This window comes from Suricata suricatta, chromosome 4 (assembly GCF_006229205.1).
Source record: "Suricata suricatta isolate VVHF042 chromosome 4, meerkat_22Aug2017_6uvM2_HiC, whole genome shotgun sequence".
Classification (NCBI taxonomy): domain Eukaryota; kingdom Metazoa; phylum Chordata; class Mammalia; order Carnivora; family Herpestidae; genus Suricata; species Suricata suricatta.
In genome coordinates, this window is record NC_043703.1 from 92320961 (window position 1) to 92333480 (window position 12520).

General features: G+C 39.1%; 1 protein-coding gene across 2 annotated transcripts in view; it reads right to left on the reverse strand.

Annotated features, from left to right (window-relative positions):
- The window catches only part of SRBD1 (S1 RNA binding domain 1), a 193160-nt gene that overhangs the window by 78825 nt on the left and 101815 nt on the right, over window positions 1–12520 (reverse strand). For both annotated transcript variants that reach the window (XM_029937289.1, XM_029937288.1), the window contains exons 15-16: window positions 12169–12260; window positions 3748–3830 (exon numbers count right to left, since the gene is read on the reverse strand). In XM_029937289.1, the coding sequence (XP_029793149.1) occupies window positions 3748–3830; window positions 12169–12260 (175 nt within the window). The remainder of the gene's footprint in view (window positions 1–3747; window positions 3831–12168; window positions 12261–12520) is intronic.

A 12520-nucleotide genomic window follows, 5' to 3' on the forward strand; every position in this document is an offset into this window, starting at 1 on the left:
CCTTATTTTTCCCTATAATAGGACTGCTTCTCTCCTTTGGAAGTGACCTGTTTGCTCTCTGTAAGCTTTTAGGCAGTTCCTCCCTTATCACTAGCATTCTGTAATTTTATATGAATGTGTCTGAGTTTAGTCTTTAGTTATTCTCTTATTCAGTACTCACTGGGCCTTTTAAGACTTGTCTGTCTTCAGTTTGGAGAAGTTTCCTCCTATCATTTCTATGATTATAACTCTCCTCCATTGTCTTTATTTGAATTTATGGTAAGATGAATATTGAAGCTTTAAAAGAGCCTCAAAACAAAACAAAAAATAGAAAAAATAAAATGGCCTCTATCTATGACTTTTTGTTCATACTGTCCACCTTTCTCAGTTTAGGACTGTATTCTAAAGAATCTCTTAGCTCGATCTTTCAATTCACTAATTTCTTTTTAGCTGTGTCCACTCTATTTAGCCCATTTATGGGTTTTTTTTTTTAATCTTGACAAGCATATTTTTTTAATGTTAAGACTGGTTAAATTCATTCTATCCTAGGTTTGTTTTATACATGCAATAATCTCTTATCTCTCTGAATATTAATTTTACTTATTTCAAAGTCTGTTGCCTATTCGTGGATTGTTTCATTGGCTTATTACGCTTGGTACTTCATTTTGCTACATCAGGTTTTCCTCAAATATTTAATGATTCTTAGTAGCAAGTTCATTTCAGAGTGTCCATTTGTCTGTGCGTGCTGGTTTTGCTTACCATCTCATGAACCATGAGACTGAGCCCCGCTGTCAGTGCAGAGCCTGCTTGGGATTCTCTCTCTCCCCCTTTCTCTGTCCCTCTCCTGCTTGCTCTAGTTTGCTCGCCCTTTCTCTCTTTCTTTGATGCCAGTAGCCTATTAGCCTACCGGGGTTTACCTATCCTCTGGTGATAATGTAGGGAGTGTGGGACCTGATGCCTGGTGCCATGCATATGTCAGAAGCCTGCCATTCCAGCAGGAGGCTCCTTGAGCTTCCTGACAAGCAGAGGCTACCAGAGGGAGCTCCTAGCCTCTCTCTGGCCTCTGGGTTATACCCAGTGCTTCAGCTTGGATTCATGGGATATGGAGGAAGGGGCTCAGTATGAGATTAGTCCCTGAAGATGCATCTCCCTATCTAATACTACAGGCCTCCTTCCCGCTACTTGAACATGACTGGTTTGAGAACACTATTGATCTGTATATTTTGAGCTATGGCTCCATCAGGTTTTATTTTTCCATGGATTTGCTTCCTCATGCTTAACAGCTTTCAGGAATTCCTGAAATTTCCATCAACCAACCCTTTCTTCTTTCCCCATGATATCAATTTACTCATATAAGTACATGTTTATACGGATACAAACAAACATGTCCACCTTCTCTGCCTTCACGGAAGGTTGAGCTGTGGGTATGCCAGGAGTAGCGGTAGCGCAGCTAACGGATATCATGAGCTCACTTTGCCATCATGATTACCTTCGCAGTGTCATTATTTGCTGAAAAGTGCACACTGCATCATTAATGTGGCCATTCCTCTAAATCTCAGACTTGTATATACGACTTCTATTTGCCATCTTTTGGATTTCTTACAGGTGTATCAAACTTAACGCATCCAAAACTGAATTACTAATCTTATCCTCACCAAAGCTATTCTAGTCAGGCATCATCCACATACCAGGACCCTTGGAGCAAATTCTGGACAATTCCCTTTCCACTTATTACCAAGTAGTCTCTACAAAATAGATTTAACTTCTTTCCATTTCTACTGCTATTAACTGTGTCCAAGCCACCATCATCTCTCACCTGAGCTAGTACAACAGTCTCTGAATTGGTCTTACTGCTTCTCCTTTTTCCTTCTAAGTCATTCTCCCCAGATTAGCTAGAGCTAATGCTTAAAAATACAAATGTGATCATATCATTCCCTTGCATAAAGCTCTACCATTACTTCTCACTGCTATTAGAATGAATTCCAAAATCTTTCATGTTAAATCATACATATCTGAAGAATCTGAAGGCTAGGTCTCTGCTATTTATTAAAGACTTCTTTGATGCCAATGGCTTAGTAGCCTGGGTTCTATGAGCCTGGCTTCTCTTTGTTCTACTACCTTGCTGAGGCAATCCATAACTTCATCTTGAATTAATATAGTTACAATTCCTCTTAACTACAATGCCTATATGATAAAATTGTTATAGCTGTACTCTTTAGATACTAGACATTCCTATCTATCTAAAGCTAGGTCTGTCCCTTCAGCAATAATCCTTCCCAAATGAACAAGTCAAGTCAAAGGTCTAGATGCCTCTTAGTCTAACTTGCTATAAAATGGGAATAATCTGAGGCACCTGGGTGGCTCAGTTGGTTAAGCCTCCAACTCTTGATTTCGACTCCAGTCATAATCTCACAGTTCATAGGATCAAGTCCTGCTGTCAGCAGAGAGCCCGCTTGGAAGTCTCTCTCTCTTCCTTTCTCTTTCTCTACCCCTCCCCTGCTTGCTCCAGCTCACTCATTCTCTCTCTCTCTCTCTCAAAATAAACAAACATTAAGAAAAATGGGGGGTGCCTGGGCGAGTCAGTTGGTTAAGTGTCCAACTCTTGGTTTGGGCTCAGGTCATGATCTCACAGTTTTGTGAGTTGGAGCCCCACATTGGGCTCAAAGCTGACAGTGCAGAACCTGCTTGGGATTCTGTCTGTCTGTCTGTCTCTCTCTCTCTCTCTCTCTCTGCCCCCTCCCCCACTTGTGCTATCTCTGTCTCTCTCAAGTAAATAAACTTAAAAAAAAAAAGAAAGAAAGAAAGAAAGAAAAGAAACAGAAAGAAAAATGGGAATGCTCCTAGGTGGCACCTGGCTTGTTCAGTCAATAAAATGAAAAAAGTCCCAGTGAAGTCTTAGTATATGACAGGTTAGTTCAGGCTTTGCCAATGTGTGATTCTAAGTAAAAATCCTAGCTATTTAGGGCATAGCTTCCTTTTCTGTCAAATGATTTCTAAGATCTTTTCCATTTCTAGTGGTCACAGATTCCATATCTAACATATTTCCTTAGAGAAAAGTGTAGAACATAGCACTCAACTCCCATGAAAAGTATGCAGAAGATAATGTTTATTTCAGGTTTAAAAAAGACTTTCATTGAAGAGAAAAATAATTCAACTCAACTAAAGACAAGGTACCATGGACTCACTCTGCAAAGATCTAGTGCTGCCGGTGATTGCCCAAGGAACACATACAACCTCCAGAACTGAAAATACAGTAACGACAAGAAACACCACTACTATTACTGCTACACAGTAATAACTGAAAGGCTTCAGCTCCTACTGGGTACTGACCAAAAATTAATTACAATAATCAAATAGGAACAGAAAAAAGAAATAAGGCATGGTAGGTACCAAAGGCTTCTTCCTCAAAGATCAATAAAGATCAATATTTCATACTGGTTTACACAAAGAGCCAACATATCCACCTTGCTTCATATCCTCTCCTTTTTTAATAATAATGGTAAAAGGAGAGGCTCTCTGGATTTACTAGTTGGACCTAATGTTTTAATAGTCTTTAAATCGGCCTACAGTCAATTCTAAATCTTGATCCAAACCATAAACACCCCCCAAAAAATTCCCTCCTTCCCTAATAACATAACTCCTAACTACCTTCCCATAAACTGTAAAACCTTTGAAAGTGGGAATCTGTTCCCACTGACACCTAATGACGATGCCAAGTTTGCATACTATTGACGGGTTTCATAAAGTAAATGAGCCACACTGCTTTACCTGGTACATTCCAACTCCAATGTGCTTCGGCTCAATTTTCACCAGCTCAGCTAATGGGTCTTGTACACGCCTGGCTATGGAAACTGAAAAAACAGAAATTAAGTATGGCTTAATGTGAAAAGCAGTATCCAGATAATTACTTATGTTACTTCCTCTTAATTCCTTCCCTCTTCTCCCACACGAGGAGACAAGCAACTTAACAAAGTTTCAAAGTTTCTTTTTTTCCCCCACATCAAAAAAGCAAATGCAAAATTTCAGGATTAATTTTGTTACCAGAATCCCTAGGCATTCCTGCGCACAAATCGGTTGAAAGGGCTATACATTTGAAAAAGCAGAGAAAACAGTTGCTATACTCACACAATTACACAATTATCTGTTCATTCTTTAAACACAGCAACTCAAACTTTAACAGACAAGTAGATACTTGTTTCACTTTTAAATAATCCTGATTATGATATACATTTGCACATCAAATATGTTATTAGGACAAGATCCTGATAATGATGAGTAGCTGATGGACTCCCAGGTCAGTCGGCTGTTGAACACACTAGGACTGCCTTAAGTCTGCCTGCAGGATGACTGATCCGAGGCGCAAATGCTGGGCTCTCAGCACAGTTCTAAATCACAACCCTTCCTCCAACGTCACAATCCATGTTCAAGAGTTTTGAGTTACCTTCAAACATTAATTTATCTGTTGTCATGGTTTTACTTGGTCATCATTTATTGTCATCTTTTTTTTTTTTTTACAAAATGTTAACAAATTTCATATCTAATTTAAATTAAAAGATAGATTAAGCTGGAGAAAAGACATTTCATATGAATATTAAGGATGCTTCCAAAGACAGCTCTCTTTTTTTTTTCTTTTCCCAAGTAGTATAGTTACACTGGGTCCTTACATACAAACAGCTTTCGTCTAAATTCCAGAAAGCTAGTGAGTAGCATCTACCCACATAGAAGGTTAGATGAAATATAAACTCATTTAGTGAAAACATGAAGGCCATCAAAGGAGATCCCATACCTGTTCTTGTGTTAAGCTGTTCAAGGTCTGGCAACAGAAGCCACCTCATGCAAGGGACTACCATATTCTCTTGTCACTGATTTGTACCACCTCTTCCTCAGAGATAAGACCTACTCTTGAGCATCAAGGTCACTGCATGGTCACTCAAGTCTTTTTCATTTCTGTATTATTACTTCTAACATATAGGGACAATGGCAGCTTACAAAGCCAGCTTAGAGAGCGATAAACTGGTATACAATCAGCCTATTTCCACTGGAGAGATGGGGACTCCAAGGCCTTCACACACATTTTCTTATCAAACCTCAGGAAAGGTTAATGAGTGCAAGCACGCAGGTTAGAGGGGAAACACCTCCCCCCAGGAATCACACATAAGAATAGGTGCCACCAGGGAAACTTTCATAGTCTCTGAAAGCAAACAGCATTCCTTTATTCTAGCCTTTAAACATATAATCCAATAAGATTGATTTTCAAACACATACATACATTGTCAAAATACTTCCAGATTAAAAACAAAACAAAACAAAACCAATAACCTACAACAGTAAACCAAGTGAAAGATACAGGCATCAGAATATTCACTGCAGGAAGGCAATATTAGAAATTTAAAAAAAAAAAAGAAAGAAAGAAAGAAAGAAAAAAGATATTAATAGGTAAATCTCTCAAATCTACCCCTTCAGGAAAACCCACATAATGGAAATCTATACTTAGAAACTTGTTAGAGCAGTTGTATAAGTTGTTAAGCGTGAGCAGATTCCATATTTTAAAAAGTTTTTCAATACACAAAAGGATCGGGGCACCTGGTTGGCTCAGTAGGTTAAGTGTCTGACTTCCCCTCAGGTCATAACCTTGCGGTTCGTGGGTTTGAGCCCCACGTTGGGCTGTGTGCTGACAGCTCAGGGCCTGGAGCCTGCTTCAGATTCTATGTCTCCCTCTCTCTCTCTCTCTCTCAAAAATAAACATACATTAAAAAAAATTTTTTTAATAAATAAATAAATACACAAAAGGATTTTAACTTGTTTTCTACCTGGTCCCTTCTTAACTGGTTCACTGCTAGCATCTCCTTTGCTCGTCCTGATATTGCTAAATGCAGCAACAACAAACTGGAAATGACAGCTCCCCAGTAAATCCTAAGAGCCTCTGGAATTACAGTGTCCCCAATTAACAACCTCTATATAGATCCTGATATTTCCAGAGCCGGCATTTTGCTTTCATATGCTACACACTCTATAGAGCATAAAAACCCAAGCCTGGAAGAGACGGGAGACAGGAGGAAGGAGGCAAATGACCATTGTTCATTTGAAGGATGTTCACTGTTTGTGAAGGAGGTAATATAAACACTGTTTAGAGCAGCACTGGAAAGTTGTATGTCCAGGCTTTCAAGAGTAGCTGATGCTGTCAGGGTACACAAGAAAGGAGTTATTTAATTAAAAGAAGGAATGCCTACCTGGGGGTTGAGAATGGTCAGGCTGACAACAGATTCCTGAAGGTAAAAGACAGGGAGCTCAGGCAAAGGGAATTGTATAGAGTGCTGATAAAGAGAATGAAGAGAAAGGAAGAGTCATGGCCCAAAACACTGGGGGCATATTCACATCGTGAGATAGAGAAGAAAACGTTGACACAGTGAATGAGTCAGGGAGAATAAACCGGGAGGAAGTAGAGCAGTAGAGAGAAAAAAAATATTCTAGAAAATGTGGAACATAGAGTTACCATATGTCCCCCAATTTTTACTCCTAGGTGGTATACATTCAAGAAAAATGAAAACATATGTCTACATAAAATGTTCATGAATGTTCAAAGCAGCATTATTTATAACAGCCAAAAAAATGAAAGCAACCCAAGTATCTATCAACAGATGAACAGATGAACAAAATGCAGTATACCCATACAATGGAAAGCTATTTGACAATGGGAAGCTGATACATGCTACAGAGGGAATGAACCTTGAAAATATTATGCTAAAGTAGAAGAAGCCAGGTACAGAAGACCACATGTTGTAATGATTCCATTGATATGAAATGCCTGCAATAGGTCAATCCATACAGACAGAAAGTTGATTAGTATTTATCAAAAGCGGAGGGAAAGAGGGCAAAAGGGACTATTGCTAATGGGTGCTGGGTTTCTACCTGGAGTGATGAAAATGTTCTACAATTAGATAGAGGCGACGGCTGCACAATTCTGACTGTACCAAAACATACCGACTTTCCGACTTTAAAAGTTACATCTCAATGAAGCGGTTACATATTTTAATTTTTTTAAGTTTATTTATTTATTTTGAGAGAGAGAGAGAGAGAGAGAGAAAATGAATCCTAAGCAGGTTTGCACTGTCAATGCAGAGCCCGACGTGGGGCTGAAACTCATGCATGCATCATGGCATCATGACCTGAGCTGAAATCAAGAGTCGGACACTTAAATGACTGAGCCACCCAGGCACCCCTGTATTTTTATAATGTGGTATACCCAAATGTATGCCAAATACTATTTTGCCCACATGTCAATATATCTCTGTAAAACTGTTACTATTCACCACTGTTCAGGAAATTCTAGTCAACGCAACTGGACAAGAAAAAAAGGAAGGTACAATTACGAAAAGGAAACTAGATGATGATGATGATCATGATCACTAACTACTTAGAAAACCCAAGCAAGTCAACTGAAAAAATATCAAAACTAATAAGATTTCAATTGGCTGGTTTTTAAAAAAGACCCAGACAATAACTAAGCAATACCATATGCCATCAACAACCAATAAGGAAATACCATTGAGGACAATCCACTTACTCTGTTTGTGATGTGTGCCCTGTGAGTAATAAAAATAATGTGAATAGAACTTAGACGAAGGTGTCAATTTAATAGAAGTTCACTTTATATCCTAGAGTTTTAAAAATATTAATTAAATGGCTCTAAAATGGAAAAAAAGAAATGCCTAGGAAAAGCACCATTAAGGGGTACCTCCGTGGCACAGTTGGTTAAGCATCTGACTTCGGGTCAGGTCATGATCTTGTGGTTCTGAGTTCGAGCCCCATATTGGGCTCTGTGCTTACAGCTCAGAGCCTGGAGCCTGCTTCGGATTCTGTGTCTCCCTCTCTCTCTGCTCTTTCCCTGCTCACACTGTCTCTCTCTCTCTCAAAAATAAATAAAAAAACACACACACAGAGAAAGAAAAGTGCCATTAAAAGAAGATTAGTACAAATCACATCATAAGCCACAGTAATTGAGAGCGTCTTGCATTGTGGCATATTAGATAGATCAATGAAAAGAGCTGGACAAAAAGGACTCACAGGAATTTAGTCTGTAATATATGGTAACTGTTAAATGCTAATAATGTAACTTGATGTAAAGGGAGACAACTAAACTGCTATTGAGACAAAAGTTAAGCGTTATAGGGAAAACTTCTGTTAGCTACACCAAAAAGAGGGGAGGGGAGTACAGATTGAGTGCTAAAAGGTAAGCAACCAGAGCTACTGCACGTGGTTGAATAGGATGTACAGTGCACAACCTGCCCCACCACATGTAGCGATCTTGAAAACACCGTTTCCCTCTCCTTCATAATGTACCTTCTATCGGAAGGATAAGGGTTCTATGGGTTTTGATCTTCAGTTTTATGAAATATCTAGAATCTTAAAGCTTCTAAAGCAAATAAAAACTTACTGCTTAAAAGACTGTACTAAACGGTATTCTCCTAAAAATTTGCCTTATTATGGGGGTACCTGGGTGGCTCAGTTGGTTGAGTGTCCAATTCTTGATTTTGGCTCAGTTCATGATCTCAAGGTTCATGAGACTGAAAAAAATTTGTCTTATTCTGCTGTCTAAAAATTTCCCTTATTCTGTTATCTAGGAATACCAAAGCGGAAACTTTTATTTTTTTAACGTTTATTTATTTATTTTGAAAGAGGTGGGGGGAGAGAGGAGGGTGGGGAGGGGCAGAGAGAGGGAGAGAGAGAATCCCAAGCAGGATCCTGGCTGTCCACGCAGAGCCCAATGCGGGACTTGTTACCAGGAACCACAATATCATGACCCAAGCTGAAATCAAGAGTCGGATGCTCAACTGACTGACTGGGCCACCCAGGCACCCCAAAGTGGAAATTTTTATTTCTCAAGTCCAATACTCACCTCATTTTATCCTTCCCCTTGCCATGAGATAGGAACATAGGAAGGTAAGTAAAGTTTGCCAGTGCTGTCTTTTTTCATTCAACAACTCCAAATAAGAATTTTTTTCATTATAAAGCTTATTAAAATGTACTTTTAATAAATGATTTTGATCCCCTAATTAATAATTACATTTCTGACAAATGTAATTTGCTGACAAATTGTTGGGGCCCAGTAGGCAAAAAATACCCTCAAACAATATTTGGCCTCCTGGGCCCCACATATGGCCTCTGTTCATCCTATGATTTTCTCATTGTTTTGCAAAGAGGCATATACTATTAGGCTTTGAATCAACTTGGGTCAGTCAGTGACCTTCCCTTACTTTATTTTCTGGCTCTTTGTCTGCTGTTGGGAGTGAACATAATCCTCTGCCAAAAGATTTGCTTATAAAAGGATGAGCATCTTACCCTTGAATAACTGATGAAGGGCCTTAAGGAACGTATATCTCCTCATAGAATTCTTCAGGCTTATCTTATGTTTAAAACCAGACTATTATTAGGGGATTCCTCTTTTGTAATAACTTAATCCTGTTACTTACTACTGTCCTGAAGAGAATGACCTTTTCCGGACCATGTCTTCAAGGACCTTGAACTATGTAACCATTAAAGAAACGGTGTAATCACCCATGGTATATAAGACCCTGACTATCCTAATAAAGTGTGGCTTTACCACCATCCACTTCGTCTCGTCTGTCTTGTCTCGTCTTGTCTAGTCTTGTCTTCTTTCCTAGAGATATTGCGCCGACACCAACCCCCTACTTGGGACCTTTCGACTGTGGTACGTGGGCTCGTCCCCCGCATAAAAACATTCTTTATCTCAATTGTGGTGTTAATAGCTCTGGTTACCTGACTAGTTAAAGCTTTTCAAAATTCATAGATGATGGATGTCTGCCTTTTAAACAAAACTTTCAATCAATCCTCTTACTTTAGACCCACCCACAGCCCTCCCAAGATACTTCTAAAGGTAACCTGGGCGCATTTCCTGAACCTGTGAGGGTTCCATGATCACTCCAAGCTAGTTCTCTGTTTTCTACATGTTCTCTTAGTATTCGACTCTCTCAAGTGGCTACATTATTTCTTATTCAGCCATCTGCTTTCTAGCTTCAAAATGATTGTTGCTGTTCTTTCCTCTCCCATCCTCGTTGTCCTGAGTTTATTTCTTCTTTCTATCATGTTATTGTCATTTTGGTGGGAGTTCAGAAAGGAGCAAAGCAATAACAGGTATACTCAATCTTCTATTTTAAGTCAGAAATCTATACTAAACATTTTAATATCACCTACCTACCATTCTGTCTATCCAAGTTAAATGCCTCTCATGTGTGATGAACTTATTATGGGGGACTATAAGCATATATAAGGATAACCTTGGCTTTCAATAAGCTGACAAACTGGTCAGAAGATGTAGTAATTTGAAAGTCATCTTACATATGAATGTTAAGGTTCTGTTACATTCAGATGGAGTAAACTGATGGTGGGCTGAAAAGTAAAACCCACGCTCAGAGGAAGCGCAGGTCTGAAATGAAGTATAAAGTCATTCCTGGCATCAATCACTAGGAAAAAGAAGGACCTCCAGTCAGAATCAGGAACTGAAAAGGAAGGGCCCTAGGAAACCAAGAATGGAGACTCTGAGCTTCTTTCAATACTGGCCTTCAGGACCACTTCTGCAACACTCAAAATGTCTAGGTAGATTTTTCGAGTTGAGATGGATCAAACAGTCACTGCCAGACGAAAGCAAGCTGAATCACGGCAGGAAGGCAAACCTGCAGAGAATCACACATTGAAGACACAGCCAGCCTTTGGAATCTGAGTAACTAGGACCATATAATGATTCCTCTTTTTATTATCCCCTAATTTCAGAGTCTTGTTGGGATGCCGTAATCCTGTGCCCCCCACAACAATTACACACCCACGCAGGCCGGTGGTGAAGAGGAAATGGCCACAGCCCCTGTAGCAGTGGGAGGTCTGAGAGACTGCCACCCCCTAGACAGTATTTCTTTCAAATGTTCTATTGAAAGCTTATCTTTCAGTGCCACCAACTTGGAAGGTTTTGAAGTTTAGTTTTTAAGAAAGAAAAGTATTCTTTTATTATAAAAGTACACACACCTATTGGTTATGTGGCCTCTTTAAGCCTTGGTTTCCTCATCTGTAAAGTGAGAATAATAAATGTCTCATAGGACAACAATGAGAGCACAACACAATAATCCTGGTAACGCACTTAGCACGATGTTTCACATATATTTAGTGCTTAAAAAAGGTAAGTATTAGTGCTCCCAATATGATGACAGCATCTCCGCCGCCTCCTGTCACTAATGCCATTGTTCTTACAAGGGAAGGACCAAACAGGCACCTGGCGAGGAGGCAAAGCCCACACCGAACTGCTGCGACAGGGAAAAGTGTCGCAGAAGGAGCAAAATCTGGAGCTGGGATCTGAGTTTGAGAAGATACCGTGTTAGACGGGGGACTGCGCCATGGAGCCGACAATGAAAGGCAAACCACAAGCTCTTCGGGATGTAAGAAATCGGTTTCTAGCCTCAGGTTAATGCAACAATTCTCAAGTATGCATCTCCAAGTACAGATTTCAAGAAAAGCCAATGAAACTTGAAGAACAGCCAATGAAATTTTAAGTTAGAAATTTTTTAAAAGGTCTCTTTCTAACAAAGTAGTCTAAATATGCACCTAGTATAGGGAAAAGTGTTCTGACCAGGTTTATTATTTTGCTTCGAATACAAATCACTTTCACAAGACATATCAAACTATCTTAATTTCTTTACCCACAAGACTTTAACTATTCTACAAAGCAACTTAACGCAATTAAAATCAAAGCAGGCAGTTTTAAACATTAAATGGCAACCCCTATTAGCAAGACAGGAAAAACTGGTCATCTGACAAATATTTAGCAATAAACTGTGCATGTTGCAATATACATATATTTAGGTTAATATATTACTTTTTGACAAGAAAAAGCTATTTAAATAATATTTTGCAGTAATAATAAGAGACCTCAGTATTTTATTAATTTTACTATTAACTCTCAAGCATTTAATTTTACTAACGACATTTGGGGCTGATGTTTAGTATTCTTCCTCTTCTGTTCCATAGTTTAATTATTATCCTTATCAACCACTTTCTTCCCAGCATGCCAATTCTTACAGATGTATCTTCTAAATTTTCTTGGATATTTAAATATTTTGCTGGCTGAAAATGTTACGTCCAAACCATCACAATCACAGGCTTCTGGGATGGCTCACAGCCTCTTACCTGCACTTCTCAAATTCGGGTCCAGCCCTGGCATCTCTTTGTTGGCTTCAGGGCTGACACTGTAGATGGATGCACCTGCTTCACTGACGATACTGAGAAGAAAGAAAAGGGGGAATATAACTGTCCAAACTTTCTGCCTGGTCAAAGAAAATAAATGAGGAAGATAGGGTATTACAAGAAAAAAAAAATTGCTCTCTTTATAGTTCAGTGGTACCTATAGCATTTAATGTTTCATAAACATAAAGCGATCAAGGAATAGTTTGTATTCTGCATGGAGGAAATACAGAGCTTTCTTTTTTTTTTAGGTTTATTTACTTTTTGAGAGAGAGAGAGAGAGAGCGAGAGAGCGCGC